The sequence below is a fragment of the Procambarus clarkii genome, chromosome 32 (genome assembly GCF_040958095.1).
Source record: "Procambarus clarkii isolate CNS0578487 chromosome 32, FALCON_Pclarkii_2.0, whole genome shotgun sequence".
In the NCBI taxonomy this organism is placed as follows: Eukaryota; Metazoa; Arthropoda; class Malacostraca; order Decapoda; family Cambaridae; genus Procambarus; species Procambarus clarkii.
The window spans coordinates 36281259-36306339 of NC_091181.1; the positions used below are offsets into that span (position 1 = coordinate 36281259).

Below are 25081 nucleotides of genomic sequence, written 5' to 3' on the forward strand. Positions count from 1 at the left end.
AATTATCGGTATTTTGTATGCAATGTTTATGCATTGTATGCTATGCATTGCTATGTTTAATATTGATATTATTATTGACTATTACTGCTTTATTTCTCATGTGATTTATTATTATTATTATTATTATTATTATTATTATCGTCGTTGTAATATTTTAAACTCAAGTTATCGTAATGTCCTTTTTAAGCTGTAAGATAAAACAGTTTATCTGTTCAGTTATAAGTGAAATTCTGACTCATATCTTAAGCTTTAATTTGTTTACTAGGTTGTAATATATGGGTTTCCTTCTATCTACATATTTTGACATTCAGTTCAACTGAAAACTTTTTTCAACATAATATTTATTAAAGCCGATAAAATAGGCTGTTGGTCCTCGGTTCCTTCCAACTTAATTTTCTGTACTCTACCTGTGAAATTTACATTTCTTTGAATTTAAAATGTGTAAGGACAGTTTAGGTTAAGAAATACTAAATTATCTTCGTTCATTTACTTTATACAAATGTAAATAAATACCATAAATATTTGTACATAGTATTTAAAATAAGGAATATAGACGACTATGTGGTGGCGGCACCTCGTACTAGGAGGCCTTCAGAGGCGTCCCATTAAGCTTGAAATCCTCATTATCCCCAGCTGGAACTCCTCCAACACCACCACCACCTCCAATGACTGCTCCAATACCACCTCCAATAACTCCACCACCAACACCTCCCGGCTGGCCTCCGCCGAAGAGCTTAATGTCGACCGACTGTCTACGAGAAATCCAGGAGATGATGTTGTCCATGATAGTGTCGATGGATTTGCCATTCCAGCCCAGTTCTTCCCAGTTGGTTCTGGAAGGGAAGCCGTATTCCAGAAACTTGCGCATGTTAACTTTCAGTCTCTGGAGCTCATCCACTCGCACATCTGCGCAAGGGCTCTTTCCAGCCATGTCCAGGATGGTGATCAACACCTGCGGAACAAAAGAAAACATTGTCATATTGTACCCCTGTTTCACCTGTGTCGTGGCTTGCCTAATTCACCGCGTACGCCTTAAGTGGAACAAATGAATTGATTATCCTTTTGCCTTAATGAGAACAGGAGGATTAATTGATCCTCTTTCTTACTTAATGAGAAAGGTCGATTAACTGGTCATCGCTGTATCTTAAGGAAAACTGGATTAACTCATTTGTGCCTTAGGGAGAACAGGTGGATTAATTGATCCCCCTTGTGCCTTAAGAACAAGTGGATTAATGACTTGACATATATCAACTAACAACAAACAGCTGCACATGTCAACAAGAAACAGATCACTGTGTTCAAATAGCAAATGTTTTCCCCTCACTAGAATTGAACGTATCGCTCATATTGTGTTGATTACTTGGACATTTTTACCTTTTTAAATTAATTAACTACAGTTTTAAGTGGATTCCTAAATGTGTGTGTACATGTGAACGTGGGGTTTACATATCAACACAGATGGACGTTTTAACATGTGTAAATTGAGATTTTCCTTATGCCAGGCCAGTTAAATGCCCCAGTAATATCTAAGGCTTTGATATGTGTCCTCGTCACAGAAGTAACAAAACTGAACAAGAATCTCGGCTGTTTCACCAGATACATGCGTCACTAGAAGATAACAAAATTAAATGGGCGGAAAATTTGTGCATGATTAGAAAAATGAAGTTCGTCAGGACGTATATACGCAGATAATGCAATTTTTTTCATCAGAAAATGACCGGGAGATATGCAAATTACTTGAAAGTTTTTTTTACATATTTGGAAGGCGATTGGTAAAAGTGAATGTGGACGATAGAGAAGGAAACTTAGTAAGTGAAACAGGAGGAATCCAAGATGTGATTGATCACTTTCAATACCTTTCTCGGGAGAATTTGAAAGTAGAATTAGTGAAGAAAAAGTGATTACTACAATAAAAGAATGATAGGATTAAAATAATGGTGTCTAGAGAGCTGCATAAAAGAGAGTTAATGCCTACTATTATGTCTGGATGTGAGACGCTGGTGTAGTGTGGCCCTGGCCAAGACTTACAGCGGTTTTAGGATGGCCTCAAACGCATTTTTTGGTGTTAGGTAAACGAAAAAGGAAATTAAAATATGAGTATATGTGGAATACAAAAAGTTAGTAAGTCGAATGTTTAAGAAGTGTTTACTCGGCTGATTTTGTCAAATTATGCGTATCAACGATGACAGTTTGTGATAATATTTATGAGTAGTATAGACAAATTATATTATCTTACATGTGTCTTCATTAACATTCGTCTTTCATACCTCTGGCCACTGTCTAGGACCGTCTGGATACTTATGCTGTCTGTCTCATACGTAGAATTTTGTCTTAATATTGTGTCAACTGCGCTTGATAAGATATATATTTTTAAGATTAATCCCTGTTTTTTTTTTGTCATTTATGTAGACGGTGTGGAGTACCGACCCCTGGGGCACCCCGCTCGTTCCGTTGAACAAGGACGATAGTACCAATCAGTGGAACAATACGCTCGAATCATTAGACGGTTAAAGGTTGCAAAAGGTTATCTCGAAATTTAGGATTAAAATATCGGTTGGAAATCCTGAGTAACTGTTGTTGTATATATAATTACATAATTATAATAGATACTTTGACAGGATCGATTATATCGGATCCGGTTCCGCTGTTAGTTTTCCTAAAGTTGGGATCTAGAAACTGTTTATATTATATTTTAAACAACATCTGCCTAAAAGAACGAGTATTTAATGCAAGGTTACTGTTACTTTTCTCACCCTCTTTTTATATCATTAAATTATATTGTAATGATGAAAAAGAAAAATTAATGTTTGGGTTAAACTCCTAAACGTCTTAAGACAAGTGGTGGCGGTGATTCCCATGTATTTAAGTTATCATAGTGAGCGTATTACGAGCTGCTGATACAAAAAAATTGCAATGCATAATTCTTTTTCTCACTGAATAAATTTTGCAGTTTGGGAACGTTTGTTATTTTCAATAATGTAAAGACCGAGCTTCGTGCTGGACAGAGAGGCCGTCTCTTCACTGCTGTCCGTCAGCCTACCGTCACTCTACAATAGAAGACCTGTCGAGTCCTTAATATTTTAAAGGCTTCTAATATATTTATAAAAGCCTCTACGATTGGATCTAATGGTCTGTGAAAATTTAATTTATAGTTTTGATTTAGTACATTCAATATTTGTTAGTGAATTATGCTTGTGTATGTGTGTGTGTGTGTGTGTGTGTGTGTGTGTGTGTGTGTGTGTGTGTGTGTGTGTGTGTGTATTGACATAGATGTACTTTGTGATGGTTAGGCTCTAGCTCCTGTCTTGTCGCCCAAATACCAAACGACTAGTGTCTATGGTCGCTAACCTCTTGTGATCCGTCGTGTCCACTATGAAAGCCTTGTTTAAAATCTACTTTCTCTATCGTGTTCTTTAAATATCAACAGTTAACGTTATAGTACGTGAGCACGTAAGTACGTGAGCCCCCACCTAGTTGTACCCACCTAGTTGTGCTTGAGGGGGGCTTGAGCTTTGGCTTTTTGGTCCCGTCTCTCAACTATCAATTAACTGGTATACAGATTCCTGAGCCTACTGGGTTCTATCGTGCGTGTGTGTGTGTGTGTGTGTGTGTGTGTGTGTGTGTGTGTGTGTGTGTGTGTGTGTGTATGTGTGTGTGTGTGTGTGTGTGTGTGTGTGTGTGTGTGTGTGTGTATATATATATATATGTGTGTGCGTGTGTGTATATGTTTGTGCGTGCGTGCGTGTGTGTGTGCGTATGTGCGTGTATGCGTGTGTGCTTTGTGCGACATAGTCTCTCGGCCTTGGCGCCTTCTTTTGATAATTACTTACTTGTGCGCAAAACACAAGCAACATTTAGGCACCATTTTCTTGGTCCATCACCTTGTCATCGTGATGGAGACGACCATTCATGTCGAACCCTGAGAGCCTGATTGTCTTGCCTTGAGGAAAATGAACGTATTCAGCTGCATCACAACCCGACGTGAAGAATAAAGGAAGGAGAATAATTATTCCAAACCCAAAACCCCTTTAAGATCACATCTAAGAAGAAACAAACTGACTTAGGGGTAATATTCTTACCTGTTCAGCAGTTTTCTCGGGATATCCAAGTTGTCTCATTGGGGCTTCACCGACCAGGACGACCAGGGCAGTTTCTACTTTCCTCTTGAAGCCAGCGGCCTCGTGTTCCCCAGGCATGAGGGACAGCAATGACCTCTGGATATTTTCCCTAATGCACTCCAAGGGTGAGGAGGCAGCCAGACAGGAGCCCCCGAGGACGACCTCGGATTTGCCGGGCGGCGTTATTAAGTCTTCTTTCGTGTGGTCAGCTTCTACGATGATCTCAGGGTCTTCAAGCTTGGAGCAAGGAGGAGGCATAGGTACAGGTCTTCTCGGGTGTGTGGGTATGGCAGTCGGGTGTGGCTGTAGGAGGCTGGTGTGTGTGGGTATGGCGTTTGGGTGCGTGGATATGGTGATGGGTGCGTGGGATGGTAGAGTGGTGATCGCTCTCGTGTGGACAGGTGTAACCAGCAGCGGTGTTGTATGTGTGTTTGTGTTGATTGTTGGGCAGTGTTGGTGGTGATGAGTATATGGAGATATGGAAGAAACAGGCAAGGATGACTGCATCAGCTGCTGAGCTGATTGCGGGGGTAGTGGTGGTGGTGGTGGTTGTAGTAGTGGTGGCGGATGTGATGGTGGCACTGGTGGTGCTGGTAGCGGTACAGAAGCAACACAAGTTGTTGAGACACTGACTTGGGGCTTCTCAGGAGCGTGAATGGGAATTAAAGGAGGAGGGGCCACTTTACGAGATTTATTTTTCTTGGAATCTAAGTGACTGACATCGGTAGATTTTCTTCTCAGGATATTAGATTGCGTTGGAGGTGTGGGTATGGCTGAAGTGAGAAGATGATGATTGGCATGCGGAAGTCCTGGCGAGGCAGGTGCCAGCAGTTGATGGGTAGAAGAGGGAGGCTGAGGCACCCCATAACCCGGATATAAATCACCAGGACTTCTACCCAATCTCTGAGAGAGATTTAATGGCGAACTTTCCGTCGTAGTTGGATAGCCATGAGGTCCTGGAGGTTGGGACAGGTCCAGGGGGTTGGAATCGCCGGTGGAAGGCGAGTGTGGGGCAGAGTTGGGCCTGTAGAGCGGTGAAGCGCCTCCGCAGGAGTCGGGTAGTTGTGGTTCCGGTGCTGGAGGGTGGTTGCAGGGGTACGGTCGGAGGAATGGTGAAGCACCAAGCCCCGTGGACGTTGTGTGGTTACCAGGCACCGGATGGTGACCCAGAGTGAGCTGGTGGATGTTCAGGTGTGGAGAGTTAGGTCCGCTGGTCTCGGGTTGCAACACCGGCTCAGAGGGAAGTGTCACCGTCGGGGAAGTAATGGCTGATAGTTGCGACGTTGCTTGACTGACTAACGGGGAAGTAGGAGTGAGCGGCCGTTGGGACGACAGTGCCGCTCGCAGTACACTCAACGGTGACCTGCCGCCACCTGGGTACTGTTGCTTCTTCGGCGGCATCCGGAAGGTCGGAACTGGCGGCGGAACATCGAAAGAAACTGTAGTATCCAAAGCCTCTCTAACTGCCTCCCGCTGAGGCACCGGGGACGGCAATCTCACCGGCACTGTTGATTCCGCTGTAGTTGTCGCCGGATCATCGGGTTTCGAACTGGTTTCTGGCGACTGGTGAGCCCCTCGGTCAAAGACTTGGTCTGGGGACGTGGCGTAGCCCGTGCTGCCGCCTGACTCGCGGCCCGAGTCCTCAGAGTCACTGACGACGATGCAAGCCCCGGTTTCCCTTGTCTCCTCCTCCGCCTCCACTGGTGGCGGCGCGACGGGGATGATGTCGCTGGCTCGCGCTGGCTCCAGAGGAGTCAGTATAGTCAGCTGCGGTTCGCAAGGCGGAGGCAGGATGCACTGGAGGCCAGTTGGCGGCTGGAATTGCTCCAGATCCTGTAAGTTGATGGTAGTTGGTTCAGAAACCAGCGAAGCCTCGAGATCAGCCTCGTCATCGCGAGCGTACTCGTTAGGATGGTGCTGGGCGGTGTGGTTAACGAGGTCAGTGTCGCTGGAGAAGACTTGGCCGCACGGGATGCAGCGCACGCCACTTTCCACGCGGTGCACGCGCACGTGACGACTCAGGTTGCCAGAGTGCTCAAATGCGCGACCGCACAAGTGGCATGCGTACGGGCGCTCTCTCGTGTGTATTCGCCGGTGGACGACTAGATTGGCGTAGGCAGCAAATCCCTTTTGACAGTGCTCGCACTGGAAGGGCTTCTCGCCCGTGTGAGTCCTTACGTGGATTTTAAGCACTTTTGAGCAAGTAAAACCCTTGTTGCAATGTGTACATACGTAAGGCTTCTCGCCTGTGTGGCGCCGGATGTGTATGACGAGTTGGCCGTGTTGAGAGAAGCGTTTCTCACAGTGTGGACACTGGTAAGGCCTCTCGCGGGTGTGGACACGCATGTGGGTGTTGCAGTTCCCTTTGGAAGCGAAACTCTTGCCGCAGAATGGACACGCAAAGGGCCTCTCTCCGGTGTGAGTCTTGTAGTGGGCGTCCAACCGAGACCGGCGATCGAACTCTCGTCCACAGACATCACACCGCAGTTCGTTGACGTCCGTCGTCACCTGTAGTGAAGAGGGAGCTTTGTAATGGACAAATACTGAACTCACTGTTTTTGTATTTATAAATGTAATATAGAGGGTACCTGGCGTTACTTGGGTGACGGAGGCCACTTTTTCACTACACACTATCTTTATCACTGTAACAATGTATACAACACAGAACCATCGTTACTGTAGCCATCTTCACTCCACATGGCCATTATCACTGAAACCATCTATATGCTATCTTCCTCACTCTAACCATTTTAACTTCACACAACTATACTGTAACCATCATCTCACCTTCAAAATTGCAACCAGCTACACTACAAACAACCATTCTCTTCAACTGAACCATCTTCAGTACGTAATCTTCATTACTGTAAACCATCTTCACTACCCGGACACCGTCGGGTATGTCATCTACATCCATCATCATCATCATCACTATCTTCTCAACCCTTTACCACTTTCCCTACACTTCACCACTTTGCCCCGACTCTAAACCACATTTCCTACCATTTACCACCTTCCTTACCCTTCACCACCTTCCTTATCCTTCACCACCTTCCTTACCCTTCATCTCGACCTTACCCTACCTATCACCTCCTTCCCTGTGCTTCAATACCTGTCTTACCCCTTCAATACCTTCCCTACTTGTCATCACCACTTTCCTCTTCATCACTGTCACCATCTTCACTATACAGCGCGTTTAACAAGCAAATATACAACAAGACATCCTGACATTAAATCACATTGAAAATATTATGCTCGATGAATCTCAGTGAGAATGGAGACTTAGCGAGATCACAAAATAGTATCATTTATCATTTCATGTAAAGGGGAGAATATGCAGGTCGACCCCTACGCGCCTATGGCCATCCCGAACAAAGATCAGTCATGCTGCAAAGTTTGGCGAGGCTAATCTCAAGTATCTGGTCCCCGACCTCGAACCGACAGACAGACAGACAGACTGAGATTCTCTTTCACAGATATATACTACCTGTACACAATACATATTTCAGTTAGATGGAAATGTAAATATAATAATAATAATAATAATAATAATGAGGAAATCCACTAGGGCTGTGAGGGGGCACGAACCTGCGACCAAGGTATTGCCAGTCGCATACTCTTCCACTAGACCACCACTGACTTATAAGAGTCATACAACCAGATTTCTACTGAAATCACAGGAAGTCTGGAGGCTCCCTACTGAAGGCAGGCCAAGTTTTTACGTACCACCTACAAGCACTCAGGTGGAAGATATACAGAAGTGTGTATCGACACACAATAGATACACAGTGTGCACAGTAGATACACAGTGTTCGAGGATACACAGTGTGTATCTATCTGTGTATAGATACACACAGAAGTACAGTGGGGTGGGGACGTGAGGTGTAGGTCAAGTGGTAGAATATGCGACTGGCAATATCTTGGTCGCACACAGATCTCCAGTATCAGCTCTTGATACTGGTAGTGGCTTAAGGGGGCCACCACTTACGGGCTATTCATGCCCGTGCCACCTTTTGGTTGGCTTAATCTTCATCAATCAATCTTGGTCGCAGGTTCGCGGCCACCTCACAGTCCTAGTGGATTTTCTCATTGCTATATATCACGTTAGTGTGATTACTGTGTGAATAATAATAATAATATTAGATATTCGTTGAGTAGACAAGAAAATAATAATCCAAGCTGTTTTTTGCTGGAGTTAAAACATACCAACACTTAATTACCTAAGACTGACAAATCAGTCTTTTCGAAATATGCTTTTGTGATTGTTGTATATCCTAGTAACCACTACTGTGCCCCCCTCCCCCCCCACAGACGTTGTACATCCTAGAGGCCAATACTGTCTACTCAAATGTTGTACATCCTAGAGGCCAATACTGTCCACTCAAACGTTGTACATCCTAGAGGCCAATACTGTCCACTCAAACGTTGTACATCCTAGAGGCCAATACTGTCCACTCAAACGTTGTACATCCTAGAGGCCAATACTGTCCACTCAAACGTTGTACATCCTAGAGGCCAATACTGTCCACTCAAACGTTGTACATCCTAGAGGCCAATACTCTCCACTCAAACGTTGTACATCCTAGAGGCCAATACTCTCCACTCAAACGTTGTACATCGTAAAAGTCAATACTGTCCCTCCCTGACGTTGTACATCCTGGTAGTCAATAACCACACAAAAGCGAAGGATGCAAAAAAAGGACTATTGTTTAGCTTTACAAAACTAAGAAACGACTTTCTGTAACATTATATCTCGCAAGTCACATCATTATACGCTCGAATATATCAAATTCAGCTTCAGAATCTAGTCAATTATAACTTTAGTGCAGAGTATTCATGTGTAAAATCAGATAGAATATATGTTAACTTCCAGGGACTTCGTATTAAAATGTGGAAAATGTTAAACTCCATAAGCATTGAGATTTTTGGGCGCAAGGGTCATTAGAAAGTAACTTACAAGCCCAGGGATGGGAAGGATAGTGTTTTACAAGTCCAAGAATTGGTAATAAAATTATTTAGAGGTCCCAAGGATTAGAAGGATAGAGATTTACAGACACAATAACTAATGAGAAAGTGTCTTACAAGCACAAGGACAGGGAGAAAGTCCTTTACAGACTCAGTGACCTGGAAGGTGATTTACAGTCCCAGGGATCTAGAAAAAAGTATTTTACAGTCCCAGGGATCTAGAAAAAAGTATTTTACAGTCCCAGGGATCTAGAAAAAAGTGATTTACGGTCCCAGGGATCTAGAAAAAAAAGTGATTTACAGTCCCGGGGACCTAGAAGAAGGGGATTTACAGTCCCGGGGACCTAGAAGAAGGGGATTTACAGTCCCAGGGATCTAGAAGAAGGGGATTTACAGTCCCAAGGATCTCGAAAAACGGGATTTACAGTTCCAATTATCAAGAAGAAGGGGATTTACAATCCCAGAGATCTAGAAGAAGGTCATGTATATTATCAAATTTTCATGAACCAAATATTATAAAAACATCTTCATTTCACATGTCACCTTCCTTTTTCACGCCTATATATTTCATGTATTTTATTTCATTGTTTATAAATTTGAAGATGTTTATATTAGCACGAAAGCGCTCAAATGACTTCTTGTTTCATTTTCCCTTCGTGGTTATACGATTTCCTTATTATTTATAACGAATTAATTACTTCGTTATTGATGTAAATGTATTTTAAGATTTATATTTTAATACAGAACACAGTTTGTGTTTTAATACACATGTGTTTTAATGCATATGTATTTTAATATACATGTATTTTAAAATATAAATTTTAATCGTGCAAGTGAGAGAGTTGAGGTAGCGATGGAGAGAGTAGTACGGCTGCTCCAGCCCTTAAGGGTGTTGCCCTTCTGGCCCTTGGGGTTGGGGGGGGTGAGGGATACATGGAGGGGTCTTGCCTAGCCCTCCCCCACTGTTCCTTGGGGGATGGGGGATGTCTCCCCCATCCGTCCCCTGGACGGGACCAGGAGAAGTGGTGTGTACTTAACGGCTGTGTTGAGCCGGTTCCTCCAGCAGGCTGAGGAAGCAACGTGTCTCTCTCTCTCTCTCTCTCTCTCTCTCTCTCTCTCTCTCTCTCTCTCTCTCTCTCTCTCTCTCTCTCTCTCTCTCTCTCTCTCTCTCTCTCTCTCTCTCTCTCGTAAGACTTAAGATGTATATTACCACAAAGTATATAATATTGTCCAGACCACGAAATATCCCGGTCTGACGCTATCAAATTGTTCATCACGAACAAATCGTCAAATTATTCACGCTAGTGTATGTAGTCACAGGAGCAGAACTGTGATTATTGTGTATGTTCTCCGCTGGGAGCGTCTCCACAAATATCTTGTGGGTAACTGTTCGCCATGTGTATGCTGTGTATTTCCACACTTATGTATAAATAAGTGTTTCCGAGTACGTATGTATATAAGTATACGTTTCTTAAAATAAGAATTGTTCATTGTCACTAGTTTATAATTTTTTGAATGTAAACAACAAATTCCATTTTATAAGGAGTAATTGCTATTTCTAACAGCTCACCACATACGGTACAACGTTGTCATTAACACATTTCACGTGAACTGATCAACCAATCAAAAACCAGCCCCGGCAGAGGCCGGAAGCAAATAATAAACAAAACAAAAAAAAAACACGATGACATAATAGCCGAAATAACCCCAACCAGCTGGACGAAAAGGAAACGAGAGATTAGATCTTTTGAATCAGTATGACTCGGTCAATTGCTTGAGATGTGGGTTCCCAGCTTGTCAGCCGTGAAGGATGATGCGAGATATTGTGTTTGATGCATACTGTGTGGTCTGGAGAACTTGAGAGAGGGAGAGATAGTCAGCGAGGGAGAGGCTCTCATTGATGCTGACTCTGAGAGAGATAGTCGATCAGTCGAAGATAGTCGACTGGATGGATAGTCTGCTGGATAGTTACATTATCGACTGGATAGTTGCATTATCGACTGGATAGTTACATTGTCGACTAGATAGTTACATTATCGACTGGATAGTTACATTGTCGACTGGATAGTTACATTATCGACTGGATAGTCGATAGGAGATAGTCGACCTATCTCTGAGAGATAGTCAGAGAGGTAGAGAGCTTCAAAAAGCAGATATTATTATATCGCTGTGCGACAGTTCCCATGGCGATTGAAATCAGACGACTCTGACATCCAGAGATGCAGATGCGTGCATGCGTCGCAGGGAAGGTATGCGCTATGGACCTCCAGAGACGCATGTGCGTGCATGCGTCGCAGGACTTCGCTAACAGGTATTACCTAATATAGTACTTGCTGGGACGGATTAATATCTCTTGGGTTCGCCTTTATTCTTTTTATGAATTCTGTGCAACACTGTTAACAACTTCTCAAGATTTTGTAATATATTATTTTTTGAGTTGTGTCGTTTCCACGTCAACTACCCGTTCCTTAAGGCCACTTGATCCGTCCATTACGCGCAATAAGTCAGTATTTTCTTAGAACTCTGCGGCACGTCTGCTTTTCCAGTTTCCAGTTCTAACCTCTGATGTACTGTACTACTCCTAGTATTTTATATATCTGAATCATGTCTCTTGAGGATCTCAAAGCCTGCAGTACTTGAAGATTCAATTTCCCCAACTTGGCATAGTACCTTAGGCTTATAATTTTCAGAATCAGTATTGCTGCATGGCTTTGTGCTTTTTAAAATTGTCTTTTCTGCAAATTGTGTTTGAAAGAATTACTCCTGTCTGCTTGTTCTGGCTAGTTACGGGGTCTTTGGCTAGTTACGGGGTCTAAACCTCTTATAAACCTATGAGTGGTTTAGCTTAATGCCCGGTCCATGGTCGATCTCCAGCTGCCGTCCTCCCAGTCCAGCCCCTTCTCGCGAGCGTTCCAAACGTCAAGAAACTGTCGTATTAAAGTGCCTTATCCTGACCTACCAAAGGACTTGTGGATAGAAAACGGAACAGTAAGTCAATTTCGCGAGCCACGACCATTTTCTAGTACGGCAGTTTTTGGACTTAGGTAAAGTATACCTCAAAATGCAACGTGTTATTAGGAGGACGGGTTGAGCAGTCAATGTTGCTCCTCTGGTTCCTCACGTACTCGTTCATTCTCATTACGTTGCATTTCCTGTGGTTAAATTTCAACAGCCGTTTATCTGACCTTTTTTTGTATTGTGACGTTCCTTCAACAGTATAGTTTATAGCTATATTTTGTCCCTATTTTCTTTCATTATCTTAGTTGTATCCTCAGTGTGTTGTACTCACCTATTTGTGCTTCAAGGATCGAGCTCTAGCTCTTGGACCCCGCTTTTCTAGCTGCTGATTGTCTAATGCAATGACTCCTGACCTATTTTTCTATCATACCTTCTTTTAAAGTTGTTAATTGAGTTCGCTTCTACAACCTGTTCCTTTAGATCATTCCATTTACTCGCTACCCTTACGCTGAAGGAAAACGTTCTAACGACGTTCTAACAACGTTAAAACGTTCTCCATGACACATCTAAGTCTCAAGCTTGCCCTCGTCTTCTACATTGAGTGTATTCTATACATCTATTCATTGTGTGTATTTCCTCTTTTTCCATTCTGTCAATCATCTAAGTATTTTATAAGACTGCATCATGTCTCCCCTCTCTCACCTCCTTTCCAGCGTCGTCAAGTTTAGTTCTTTCAGTCTCTCTTCATACCTCATCCCTCGTAGCCACGTTGCAAATTTCTGCACCCTTTCGAGCTGTCCTTGTGTGTTTTCTGTTTGTTTTACATGGGGATTCCATGATGGGGCAGTATATTCTCAAACTGGTCTCACATCGCCATTATTCAGAAATGCAAAATACTCCTTTTTCAGGTTCCTGAAGGATGTTCTGACATTTGTCAGCGTAGAGTATATGGCTGATGTTATTCTATTTAATCGAATCTCTGGAGTTAGGTTCAGGTGTTATGTCCACTCCCATGTCTCTTTCTCTTGTCGTTATAGGGAGGTATTTTCTCTTCGTCATGTATTGGCCTTTCTGTCTCCTGAAACCTGTTCCCGTTTCCATAACCTTGCACTTGCTGGTGTTGACCTCAAACAGCCATTTCTCATACGAACTCTGCAGCTTGTTTAAGTCATCTTGGAGAATCTTACAATCATCATCTGTCACAACTATTCTCATTAGTATTGTATCGTTTGCAAACCTTGACATATTATACAATGTGTGTGTGTGTGTGTGTGTGTGTGTGTGTGTGTGTGTGTGTGTGTATGAGGGTGTACCTGTACGTATGTGTGTGTATTTTTAGTTTGGTGCAGTCATTCATGCATTATAATGCTGTAAACATATCCTTACGAGCTGTGTGCAAACAAGGCAAGCATGACTGTGCGAGAGGCGCTCCACGGGCCCCTTGACATCATTTTTATAAAGCACAATGCCAGGCACTCAGGCTGACACGGGGTGCGGGATGCACCAAGCCCGCCTGACGCTACTCAGACGTCAGTCAGCACAAAGACACAGGAGCTGAATACGCGATTAACGGAAAAAACTGTTGAAGGGAAGAGAGAGAGAGAGAGAGAGAGAGAGAGAGAGAGAGAGAGAGAGAGAGAGAGAGAGAGAGAGAGAGAGAGAGTGAGAGAGGGTCGGATATTTGAGAAGAAAACGTAACGAAGGAGAAGTTCTCAGATAGGTAAAAAGTGAGAAATATGGAAAGAGAGACAGTGAGAGACAGTGAGAGAGGTCTGCGTGAATGAATGAGAGTCTAGGTGAAAGTGAGGTGAAGATGACGTTGAAGAGACAATACCTGGGAAGAATGAGTCCCTGATCAAGAATGGGGGATGTGAGAAGATGGAAGGAGAGCATGGAGGATAGATGGCTACGTCGAGAGATGGATTGGATGGATAAGTGGATGGGAGGATAAAGAAAAAGACCTCGAGGAGCTAGGAGTGAGATAAGAAAGGAGGATTGATAACACTGGTAGCAAGAATAAGACTAACTGCTTCAACACGTTGGTAACATTGAATGGAGCAATCCTTTGATGGCCACCCCCACGATGGCAACACTGCAGGTACCAGTTATCTTCTGATGGTCACCCGACGTTGGTAACACTGAAAGTACCAATCTTCTAATAGCTACTCCACATTGGTAACACTGTATGCAACAATCTTTTGATCACTACACATTTTAGTACCTCTTTAGTAGAACTGAAGATACCAATGTTCTGATAACTATCCCACAATGGCAACACTGATGGTACCAGTCTTCTGATGGCTATTCCACCCAAGAAAAGGGTGATAAAGATCCCTATTTCAAAAAGGGTGATAAAAATCCCTATTTCAAAAAACATTGATAAAGAATCCTACCTCAAAAACATTGATAAAGAATCCTACCTCATAAAAGGTGATAGAGATCCCCTACCTAATAAAATCATTGATAAAGATCCCTACCTCATTAAAGCTGATTAAGATCTCTACCCCCTATGAAAGTGAGAATAATTCTTGACAACAACAAATTATAATTTGACAGGATCCTTTACACTTTAATGTTCCTCATTTGGAAGTTAATTCATTCAGTGCTTATTGTCAGGAGTCCTTGAGCTAGACATGCCAGACTCATCTTACAAAACTCCGCTTAACGAGAAGGGAAAGGAGGAAACTATCAGGGGACAGCGTCAAGCCATTACGACTATACAGCACTTGGAAGGGGTCAGGATAAGCATTTGGTATGGGACGGAGGGGGGGGGGGGAAGAGAGGAATGTTGCCCAATTACTTGGACGGTCGGGAATTGAACGCTGACCTGCATGAAGCGAGACCATCCGTCCAGTCCAAGTGGTTGGGCCCGCTTAGCGAGAGAAAACCTAAAATTTAATGAGTTTAATGAACTATAGAAGGTCTGGAATCGTCATTAGAGCGTCAGGCAAATTTTCAAGCAATCAATCAACTTCTTGAAGGTTACATATATCCGGCCATAGAACCAGCCTCTTCCAAGACGCTGCTTGATGTCGACCATTCCGGGAGGCAGTATTTCCTTGGGTTACAGAAACTGAGGAGTCGGTCATGGCCTGGTAAGACTGCCTCTCTTAAGAACAGTAACGTCAGACACCTCAGAAATTGCTAACACTTCAATATCTCTCATCCTCATCACTTACCCTTCCCTTTCCTATGTGAGCCACATAGGTCTCACAACATGTAGACAGGCCCACACACACACACACACACACACACACACACACACACACACACACACACACACACACACACACACACACACACAACACGAAGACAGGCACACACACACACACATAACACGAAGACAGCCACACACACACACACACACATAACACGATGACAGCCACACACACACACACACACATAACTCATAACATATCATCGTACACTAATAAAATATTGTACGCGTATCTATTAATTCACTGCTTCTAAATATAATGTGTACCAGACAGTGGTAATTTCTCCCGTCTCGCAGCATCACGCCTTGAGGGAACTAGTCATTTTGCGGTTGCTAATGTGTAGCATAATCATGACAGTCATGTGAGGTAATACTGTTGTTTGCTCCTGTGGCCATTAGCGGTGCGTTCTGCATGACTGGTGGCAGGAAAGGCTATTGTTAACTTTTCTATGCACAATGGCTTTTATGTTCTGGATATATTTTGTACTGATTATTAATTAGTAATACTGTTAATGTTTATACTCAGGGGGGAAAATGTGGAATGATGATTATTATTTATGATACTGATGATTTTATGGTGTGTGAATGTGGGATGTGTTTGTGTTTTGTTAGTAAATGTTGTCTTTTGTGCGTAGAGAATTATCTGTCGGTTCATACATAGCTTTCCTTCGAAATACTTTCCTTCGAAGCTTTCCTTCGAAGAAAGGATTGAAACAGGAAATTTCCTTATTAATGAAATCCATCATCGTGGTCTGACACTCGCATTTTTCATCACGTGTTAATTTTCGAGATTTACACACACACACACACACATTATATATATATATATATATATATATATATATATATATATATATATATATATATATATATATATATATATATATATGTCGTACCTAGTAGCCAGAACTCACTTCTCAGCCTACTATTCAAGGCCCGATTTGCCTAATAAGCCAAGTTTTCCTGAATTAATATATTTACTATAATTTTTTTCTTATGAAATGATAAAGCAACCCTTTTCTCTATGTATGAGGTCATTTTTTTTTATTGGAGTTAAAATTAACGTAGATATATGACCGAACCTAACCAACCCTACCTAACCTAACCTAACCTATATTTATAGGTAAGGTTAGGTTAGGTAGCCAAAAAAAGCTAGGTTAGGTTAGGTTAGGTAGGTTAGGTAGACGAAAAAACATTAATTCATGAAAACTTGGCTTATTAGGCAAATCGGGCCTTGAATAGTAGGCTGAGAAGTGCGTTCTGGCTATTAGGTACGACATATATATATATATATATATATATATATATATATATATATATATATATATATATATATATATTGTATTTAGCACTCCGGCCTGGGCGCTAGCAACAGGAAACCATCACTTTCAACACTATGTTTACCTAATGACTTATGCTTAAAGATACGCTGAAGGATTGGTGTTGCCTGTCTTAAACACCCTCTCACCCCGTCACCCCGTCACCCCGTCCCTCTCACCGCATCCCTCTCATCCCGCTACCCCTCTTACACCTTCTCCCCCATCCCTTTCACCCCATCATATCATCCCTTCCATCCTGTCACCCCATTCCATTCATCCCGTCACCCAATCCCTTTCACTCTGTCGTCCCATTCCTCTCGCATCATATCCTCGAAACCCTCTCACCCCATTCCTCCTTACTCTCTCTCTCTCTCTCTCCATCTCTCTATCCATCCCTTTCCACCCTCTATTCCTTCCCACCTTTCATCCTTTCACTCCCTTGCACTCCACCCAACACCAGACCTCTGGAACATACACAGCTCAGCCTGCATGACCCTGGAGCATAAGCTCCTACCGTCTCCTCTCTGACCCCTGCAACATGCAGAGTTGCAGGCTACGTAATCCAGGAAACAGACCCAGGTCAACATGACGTGACCTCGAGGCAAGACGTGCTGCCCCCAGGAACACAGTTGTGTTGTCGTATGTTTCGTGCAAGCAACTAAGGCCGCATGTTTTTGTTTTTTGTTTAGCATGGCACGGACTCCAGCCCGTGCTGGATTTGGAACATGTGCCCGCATGAGCCCTGGAAAGCAAAGACAGGTTCGTAGATGGAAGAGGTGATTTTTTTTTTTTAGTTTTTTTTTTAATTTGAGTCGCTATTAAAATGAAACTTAGAGGAAGTGGAAATAGTGGATTAGAGAATGAGATATGTGAGGAGGGAATGATTGTGAATGTTGAGATGGAGAGATTGTTAATGAATAGTGCTTGTTTGGCGGAATTCTACTTTGAAAGGGTTATACTGGCTGTGGTGATTGTATATGTTCTGTGTGATGACACAAGTTATGCTCCTCTGTGATAACAGAAGTTATTCTCCCTCTGATGACAGAACTTATGTTCCCTGTGATGACAGAAGTTAGAATTAAAAATATTACTCGTAGAGATACTTTAAGAGCGAGGTCGGTATAATACCAGGAAGTTATAGAATTATTGTTTAATATATAGAATCATTGATTTGAATAGTAAACTGATAATGAGCACTGTTTGTATATACAGTACCGGAAGGAAATGATAATGCCTGTAGATTAAATAATGAAATGAAATACATTTTTGTACTACAATCATATAATTTAATCAACAAGGAATGCATTAATACAAATACTAACGTGAAGGCGATGATAAGGCTGATAAGACTGTAATTGGTCATATAATTGAGGAAAGACGTATGTTAAGTCTGCGATACAACAGCAACGAAAGGAATATCTGGTGGTTAATTTAATCACATAACAGTGTTCAGCAAGATGGAGATGTATGATAAGTAGAGGCTCGTGTCTGACAAGGAGAAACTGGTGTGTTGAACTCCGTAGTCTGACACAAGGATGAGAGGGCGTGCTGGGTGGGAGGAGGAAATGTCAAGTTAGATGCTAAATAGAGGAGAAAGAGAGAGACAGAAAGAAAGAGACAGAAAGAAAGAGAGAGAGAGAGAGAGAGAGAGAGAGAGAGAGAGAGAGAGAGAGAGAGAGAGAGAGAGAGAGAGGGTGTCATGAGAATCCTGGTTAGGGAAAAAATATATACAGCTTGAGAGCTGCGTCAAGAACCGTCGACCTATATGTACCCAGCAGTGGAGTGTGACTCAAATATCAGGAGTTAGAATACATAAGGGTTCATGGGAAGTAAATGAAAGTACATGTGAGTACTTGGAAATATATGGGGTCAATGCCTTAAAGTACTTGGGAGTATATATATGAAGCACATGCATTAGACCTTGACTTGGTTACTTTCTAGAATAGAAGAAGAGAGACTACAGTACTACTAACACCACTGTAGTCATGAAAATGGGAAACTAGAAGTGAAGGTGATGGTGGTATAGTCCTCTCCATGACCAAAGACTGCAGTAAAACGACGCAGGGCAACATGAAGCCGTTCTACAACACGACGACGCAGGGCAGCATGAAGCTGTTCTACAAGACAACAACGCAGGGCAGCATGAAGCTGTTCTACAACACAACGACGCAGGGCAGCATGAAACTGTTCTACAAGACAACGACGCACGGCAACATGAAGCTTTTCTACAATATAACGACGCAGGGCAGCAAGAAGCTGTTCTACAAGACGCCAAGAAAGGAGGACAACGTACGCCAAAGGCGTACTTCGTAATGCTCCTGACTTCCGTCACAGATCACTGTGTTTACCGTCATATGTAATTGTATACGTGGGAATCAGTTTAATTTTTTGTTGTTGTTGGGTATAAATATTTCTCTTTGTTTTGCGAATGAAAGAAGCAGGTGAGACAATTAACATTTTGTTTTGAGCTCCACTGTGTTCCAGCTCTTCTGAGCAACACAGGAGACTATTGATAATACCTTTATCACCTGTTCTCAAAGGACAAGGTGTGGCAAATTATGTGGCAAATTTATTAAGAGCTGTAAGAATATTATAGAAGAAATCAATTCATGTAATGTGATCTCTCGAGTCTTCATTTAGGTTTTGGAATTCGATTATATTGTGATGGATAAAAGTTGATGTGAGCAGCTTTGTTGTTCTTTATCAACTCTGAGGTTAAGATGTGTTTTTTGTCTCTAATTTATTTATTTTTCCTTCTCATGGGGAATTTTAAGACTGCATTAATTTGTTCTGTCCCCTGTGGTGATGTGGTGTTCTATATATATATATATATATATATATATATATATATATATATATATATATATATATATATATATATATTATATATATATGCAAGCGAACCTGGTGGTGATATCCTTGGGTTCGTCCTCACTCAAAGGGAGTTCGAACCACTCTGATTGTAGGTCATTATACATAGCGAACCACTATGAATGCAGGTCATTATACATTGTGAATCAATATGAATAAAGTCATTATACATTGTGAACCAATATGAACGCAGGTCATTATGCGTCGAGAACCACTATGAATGCACGTCATTATAACATCTCTGTAGAGCACTGCGAACGATCGTTGCGTGAGACTCCATCGCCGACAAGTGTGGAGACCTGAGTCGTGAGCCTCTGGCATTAACCTCAAGACTCATTGCCGGAACAAGCGCCTAATACCATCCCAGAGACAGCCTCGGTGGTGCATTGTGGGAGAGGGAGAGGGGGAGAGGGAGAGGGAAGGGGAGAAGGTGTTTGTTGGTGGTGCATTGGTGTTGTGGAGGAGGGAAGGTTGTGACGGTGTCAGTGGTGGTGGTAGCAGTGTTGATAGCTGTGTTAGTAAAGTTGTAGAAGATATAGATGATAGTTGTGGTGGTGGTGTCTGAGTTGGAGGAGGCAATGGTGGTGATGGTGGTGGTGGTTGTTGTGGCAGTGTCGGTGGTGGTGGTGGTGGTAGTTGTTGTGGTAATGTCAGTGGTGGTGGTGGTGGTGATTTATCCTGACGTATAATTTCAGCCAATTTTAAATCTCCTTTTGTAATACCATGAATTTATGCAGTTCTCAGAAGGTCACGTTGCGTTGTATTCCGTGAATGGTCGAAGGAAGTAAATGACACATGATCCTTACAGGTAAAGGTGGATAGAAGTTACAGTACTTGCTAGGCTGTAACTAGCAGTTGATACAACTCGTGCTAGGCTGTAACTGGGCGTTGATTCAGTAAATTTGAAGACCCGACATTCGGAATTCAGAATTCAAATCAAAATCTTTAAATAATTAGACAGATTCTACAAGACTATTGACAGTGCCATGCTACCCCTGTATTCCTGCACTTACAGGTCATGTGCCGTCATGTCTCTGCGTTAGTGCAACTGTGGTGCCATTCTACCTCTCCAGGAGTGCCATCCTGCACCCTCAAAGAGGCCTATTTCCTGGTTGCCTTTATTATAATATTCAAATATACGATGCCGTACTTTACTCAATTCTCAACTTTGTGGCCATTTCCAGTATACCTCATTGATCACATTCACAACGCCTCGCCAACGCTATCGACAAGGTTCTAGCCCTGACCAGGAAGGATTGACTGGATACCAATCTTAGACGTACGTCGTTAACGTAAATATTTGATGAATCTCGGCTAAGGCCTCCCCGTGGATCAATGAGGGGAAACGCACACTTATTGTTGATATGCAGTGACCTTATGGCCCAACGGCCCGCCCTGCGGCCCACCCTACGGCTCGCCCACGGCCCGCCGGGATAAGCGCCTACCTTCTCCGTGGTTTCAGCGGTTCTGTCATACGCCCTTGATATATATATATAACCCGCTACCTGCGGTAGGTCACATGATGCGTGTCGAGCGAGGAGGGGGATGATGATGATGAGGGCGGAGGCGGACCGTCGTGCGAGACGTGTCTCAGGTCAGGTTTCCCAAGTATCAAACCATGTGCCAGTCGCATGGGAGTGAGGTACTGACACCGGTCTTGGACACGTTGGTCTGAGATGGTATGTTACGCAAAGACTCGCTCGTGCATTCTTCCCTAAGACCTATTGTTTGTGGGATTTCGCGCGGCAATTCGTCACCATCAAGGTATTCATAAGATTTGGGAGGAGATGGGGCCACGTTTCTCTGGTACCCGTCCATGTTGGGCACTTACCCACCACCAGTCACAGCAACCTCAGACAGACAGACAGACAACAGGCAGCTGTATCAATCCATGTTTATTCAGTTCAATCTGTCCAATTTAATACAGCTAAACAACTCATTGGAACTCGTCTATCCACCTCAACATAATTCCTCTTATCCACCTCTCTCTCTCTCTCTCTCTCTCTCTCTCTCTCTCTCTCTCTCTCTCTCTCTCTCTCTCTCTCTCTCTCTCTCTCTCTCTCTCTCTCTCTCTCTCTCTTTAAGCAGTCGACCTTGTCCCCAACCAAAGGCAAAAAATAGACTTAATTTCACTTGAGGAAATATCAAATAAATCGTGAGTGGTAAAAGATGACAGGTATAGTTACACTGTCAGCAGAACGAGAGACCCTTGTAAGTTTTATTACGATACATGATTACAGGCTTCGGTGAATGGCCGATATAACATCCTTACAGGGCTTGATGACAGACAAAAGGGAGGAATTAATCATATAGATAGTGCAGGCATATTTACAATCGTGGAACATGTTGTTTAAGATTCGCTACCTAGAACAAAAATTTCCAGGTAGCACGGGCTATGGTGAGCCCGTATCGTGGAACAGCAGAACGAGGATAGACGTCGCTGAGAAGGAAGTGAGGGCTACTGTTATTGATAAAGTTATACAGAACTGCCTCGGTGTAAGTCACGAGTATATGGAATGGATTTGATGACAATATTGTCTCAACTTTTCTCAGGATAGTATATATTTTTTGATACAGTTAAGAAAAAGTAGTAAAGGCATTTCTCTCTGAACTTTAGAGAAATGGGGACCTTGACGACGTCAAGAAACGACGATCTGTTTGATGATCTTCTCTGCATGAATCTCTTGATGCGTTCTCACTCATACACTCCTCATGGACTTGTATATTCTCATACACTTACCTTCCTCATACACCAACACGCTGCTCATACACTTTTCCACATTCCTCATTCACTTATACACTGCTCATACATTATGACAGTCCTCTTGTATTTGCGAAGTTTTCATACATTTATACACTTCTCATTCACTCACACACTCCTCGTATACTCTCAAACTTTTCATACAGTTGCACACTTCTCATGCACTCACACACTCTTTACACACCCACACGCTCCTCAGGTATTCACCTCACACACTCACTCTTTACACATTCTCACACTCCTCTTACACGCAAACACTCCTTATACACTCATTGATTCCTCATAAACACGCACACGCCTCAGACTCCCGTAGACTGTTCACACACATACACACACACACACACACACACACACACACACACACACACACACACACACACACACACACACACACACACACACACACACACTCTTGACAAACCCATTCAAATTACCACACACACACAATAACATTCTCAAACACACAAACACACATAAACTCACCTCTCTCTCTCTCTCTCTCTCTCTCTCTCTCTCTCTCTCTCTCTCTCTCTCTCTCTCAGAAAAGAGGAACAAACGGTTCCTCTGCCGTACAGAAAAGAATTACGTAAATTACTTCCGCTTGGCACAATGTCTCAGTCACTGTCCTCGTGGTTCACTGATGAGTGAACCGAGAACTCAGCATTGAACCATCAGGGTCATAAGTGAACCAAGAGGGCCACAAGTAAACCAGGAGATTCGCATGTGAACCACAAGGGTCACATGGAAGTCAAGAGGGGTCGCAAGTGAACCAGGAGAGCCATATGTGAACCATGAGGTCCACGAAAGAACCAGGGGAGGCAGATGAACCTGGAGGGCCGCGAATGTACCAGAAAGGCAGTACTGATGCTGTCACGACGAGAAGAACGGACGCTTTTTCTTTGAGACTCACAGGTGTTGTCTTGGACTCGTTTTCGCGAATGGCTTACGCGCACTTGCTTCTGGCTTACGCATACTTGCTTCTGGCTTACGCACACTTGCTTCTGGCTTACGCATACTTGCTTCTGGCTTACGCACACTTGCTTCTGGCTTACGCACACTTGCTTCTGGCTTACGCACACTTGCTTCTGGCTTACGCACACTTGCTTCTGGCTTACGCATACTTCTGGCTTACGCACACTTGCTTCTGGCTTACGCATACTTACTTCTGGCTTACGCATACTTACTTCTGGCTTACGCATACTTGCTTCTGGCTTACGCACACTTGCTTCTCGCTTACGCATACTTGCTTCTCGCTTACGCATACTTGCTTCTGGCTTACGCACACTTGCTTCTGGCTTACGCACACTTGCTTCTCGCTTACGCATACTTGCTTCTTGCTTACGCACACACACTTGCTTCTGCCTTTCACACACTAGCTGCTATCTTACGTATTCTAGCTTAGCTGCTATCTTACGTATTCTAGCTTAGCTGCTATCTTACGTATTCTAGCTTAGCTGCTATCTTACGTATTCTAGCTTAGCTGCTATCTTACGTATTCTAGCTTAGCTGCTATCTTACGTATTCTAGCTTAGCTGCTATCTTACGTATTCTAGCTTAGCTGCTATCTTACGTATTCTAGCTTTTGTTGTGCGTACACTAGTTACTCTCTGGTGTACACGAGGTGGTGTTTACATGATTGAGTTGCACACGATATTTTTTTTATTTAAACTAATGCATACTTAAAATTTTTACAAATTATAACATAAATAACAATTTTAACATAAATAATAACATTCGGTTATTTTAGACGCAATATATTGTTAATAAACAAAATTGTGTGATAATCAGAGAATCCAGGATACGTAAGAAAAATAAATTGTAAATGTAAAATTGTAAATTGTAAATTGTAAAATGAAAATTCCGTGTAAGTTGAATATTCTTTGTCGAAGTGAACTAAAATGGTTGTATAATAGGAGCGCGCCTGCGGGCGGGCTTGCGGGTGGGGGGAGGGGTTTGGAAGACAGGTGCAAACTTGCTAGGTTGCACCTGTCTCCTAGGAGAAGCAGGTGTATCCTGGAAAGGAAAAAAAAAACTTTCCCAGTCTACGATTGGGCAAGGTTTATAAAAATCGATGAAATTGGTGATTACAAGAGCAGGGGGAAAAGCGATATTTCTCTATATAGATATGCAAAGCAAAAAGTAAATTCAGGAAAACTGCTTTAGAGCCATATTTGGGTTGCTGGAGGTCCTGGACGGCGTTGCCCCAGATATCAAGGCAGTTGCCGTGCCGGTCAAGGAGTCACGCCAGTTAGTCGCCATGCGGACCTGAGATGGCAACCGTCACGCTGCGGTCTTGCCCACACCTCCCGTCGCCGCCTCCAACCCTTAGATGGAGTGCGCGCACTGGGCGACGCTTGTTGGAGTGCGCGCACTGGACGACGCTTGCTGGAGTGCGCGCACTGGGCGACGCTTGTTGGAGTGCGCGCACTGGGCGACGCTTGTTGGAGTGCGCGCACTGGGCGACGTTTGTTGGAGTGCGCGCACTGGGCGACGTTTGCTGGAGTGGGCGCACTGGGCGACGCTTGTTGGAGTGCGCGCACTGGGCGACGCTTGTTGGAGTGCGCGCATTGGGCGACGTTTGCTGGAGTGCGCGCATTGGGCGACGTTTGCTGGAGTGCGCGCGCTGGTCGCCCGGCCTCGAAGCCCGCTAGTGTGGGCGTTGGTACGGAATACCAGCCCGTCAGTTCACGGGTTCTTCCATTCTTAGTATGTGTCGAATTGACAGAAGAATACATAGTCACTATCTTCTTGAGGTTATCTTGAGATGATTTCGGGGCTTTTTTAGTGTCCCTGCGGCCCGGTCCTCGACCAGGCCTCCACCCCCAGGAAGCAGCCCGAGACAGCTGACTAACACCCAGGTACCTATTTTACT

The 25081-nt window shown here is 43.3% G+C and overlaps 1 protein-coding gene across 1 annotated transcript in view; it reads right to left on the reverse strand.

Annotated features, from left to right (window-relative positions):
• Positions 1–513: 513 nt before the first annotated feature.
• LOC123759566 (uncharacterized) overlaps positions 514–25081 on the reverse strand; it is a 42378-nt gene continuing 17810 nt past the window's right edge. The window contains exons 2-3 of the mRNA XM_045744677.2: positions 4080–6626; positions 514–952 (exon numbers count right to left, since the gene is read on the reverse strand). Of these exons, the coding sequence (XP_045600633.2) occupies positions 581–952; positions 4080–6626 (2919 nt within the window). The 3' untranslated portion in view covers positions 514–580. The remainder of the gene's footprint in view (positions 953–4079; positions 6627–25081) is intronic.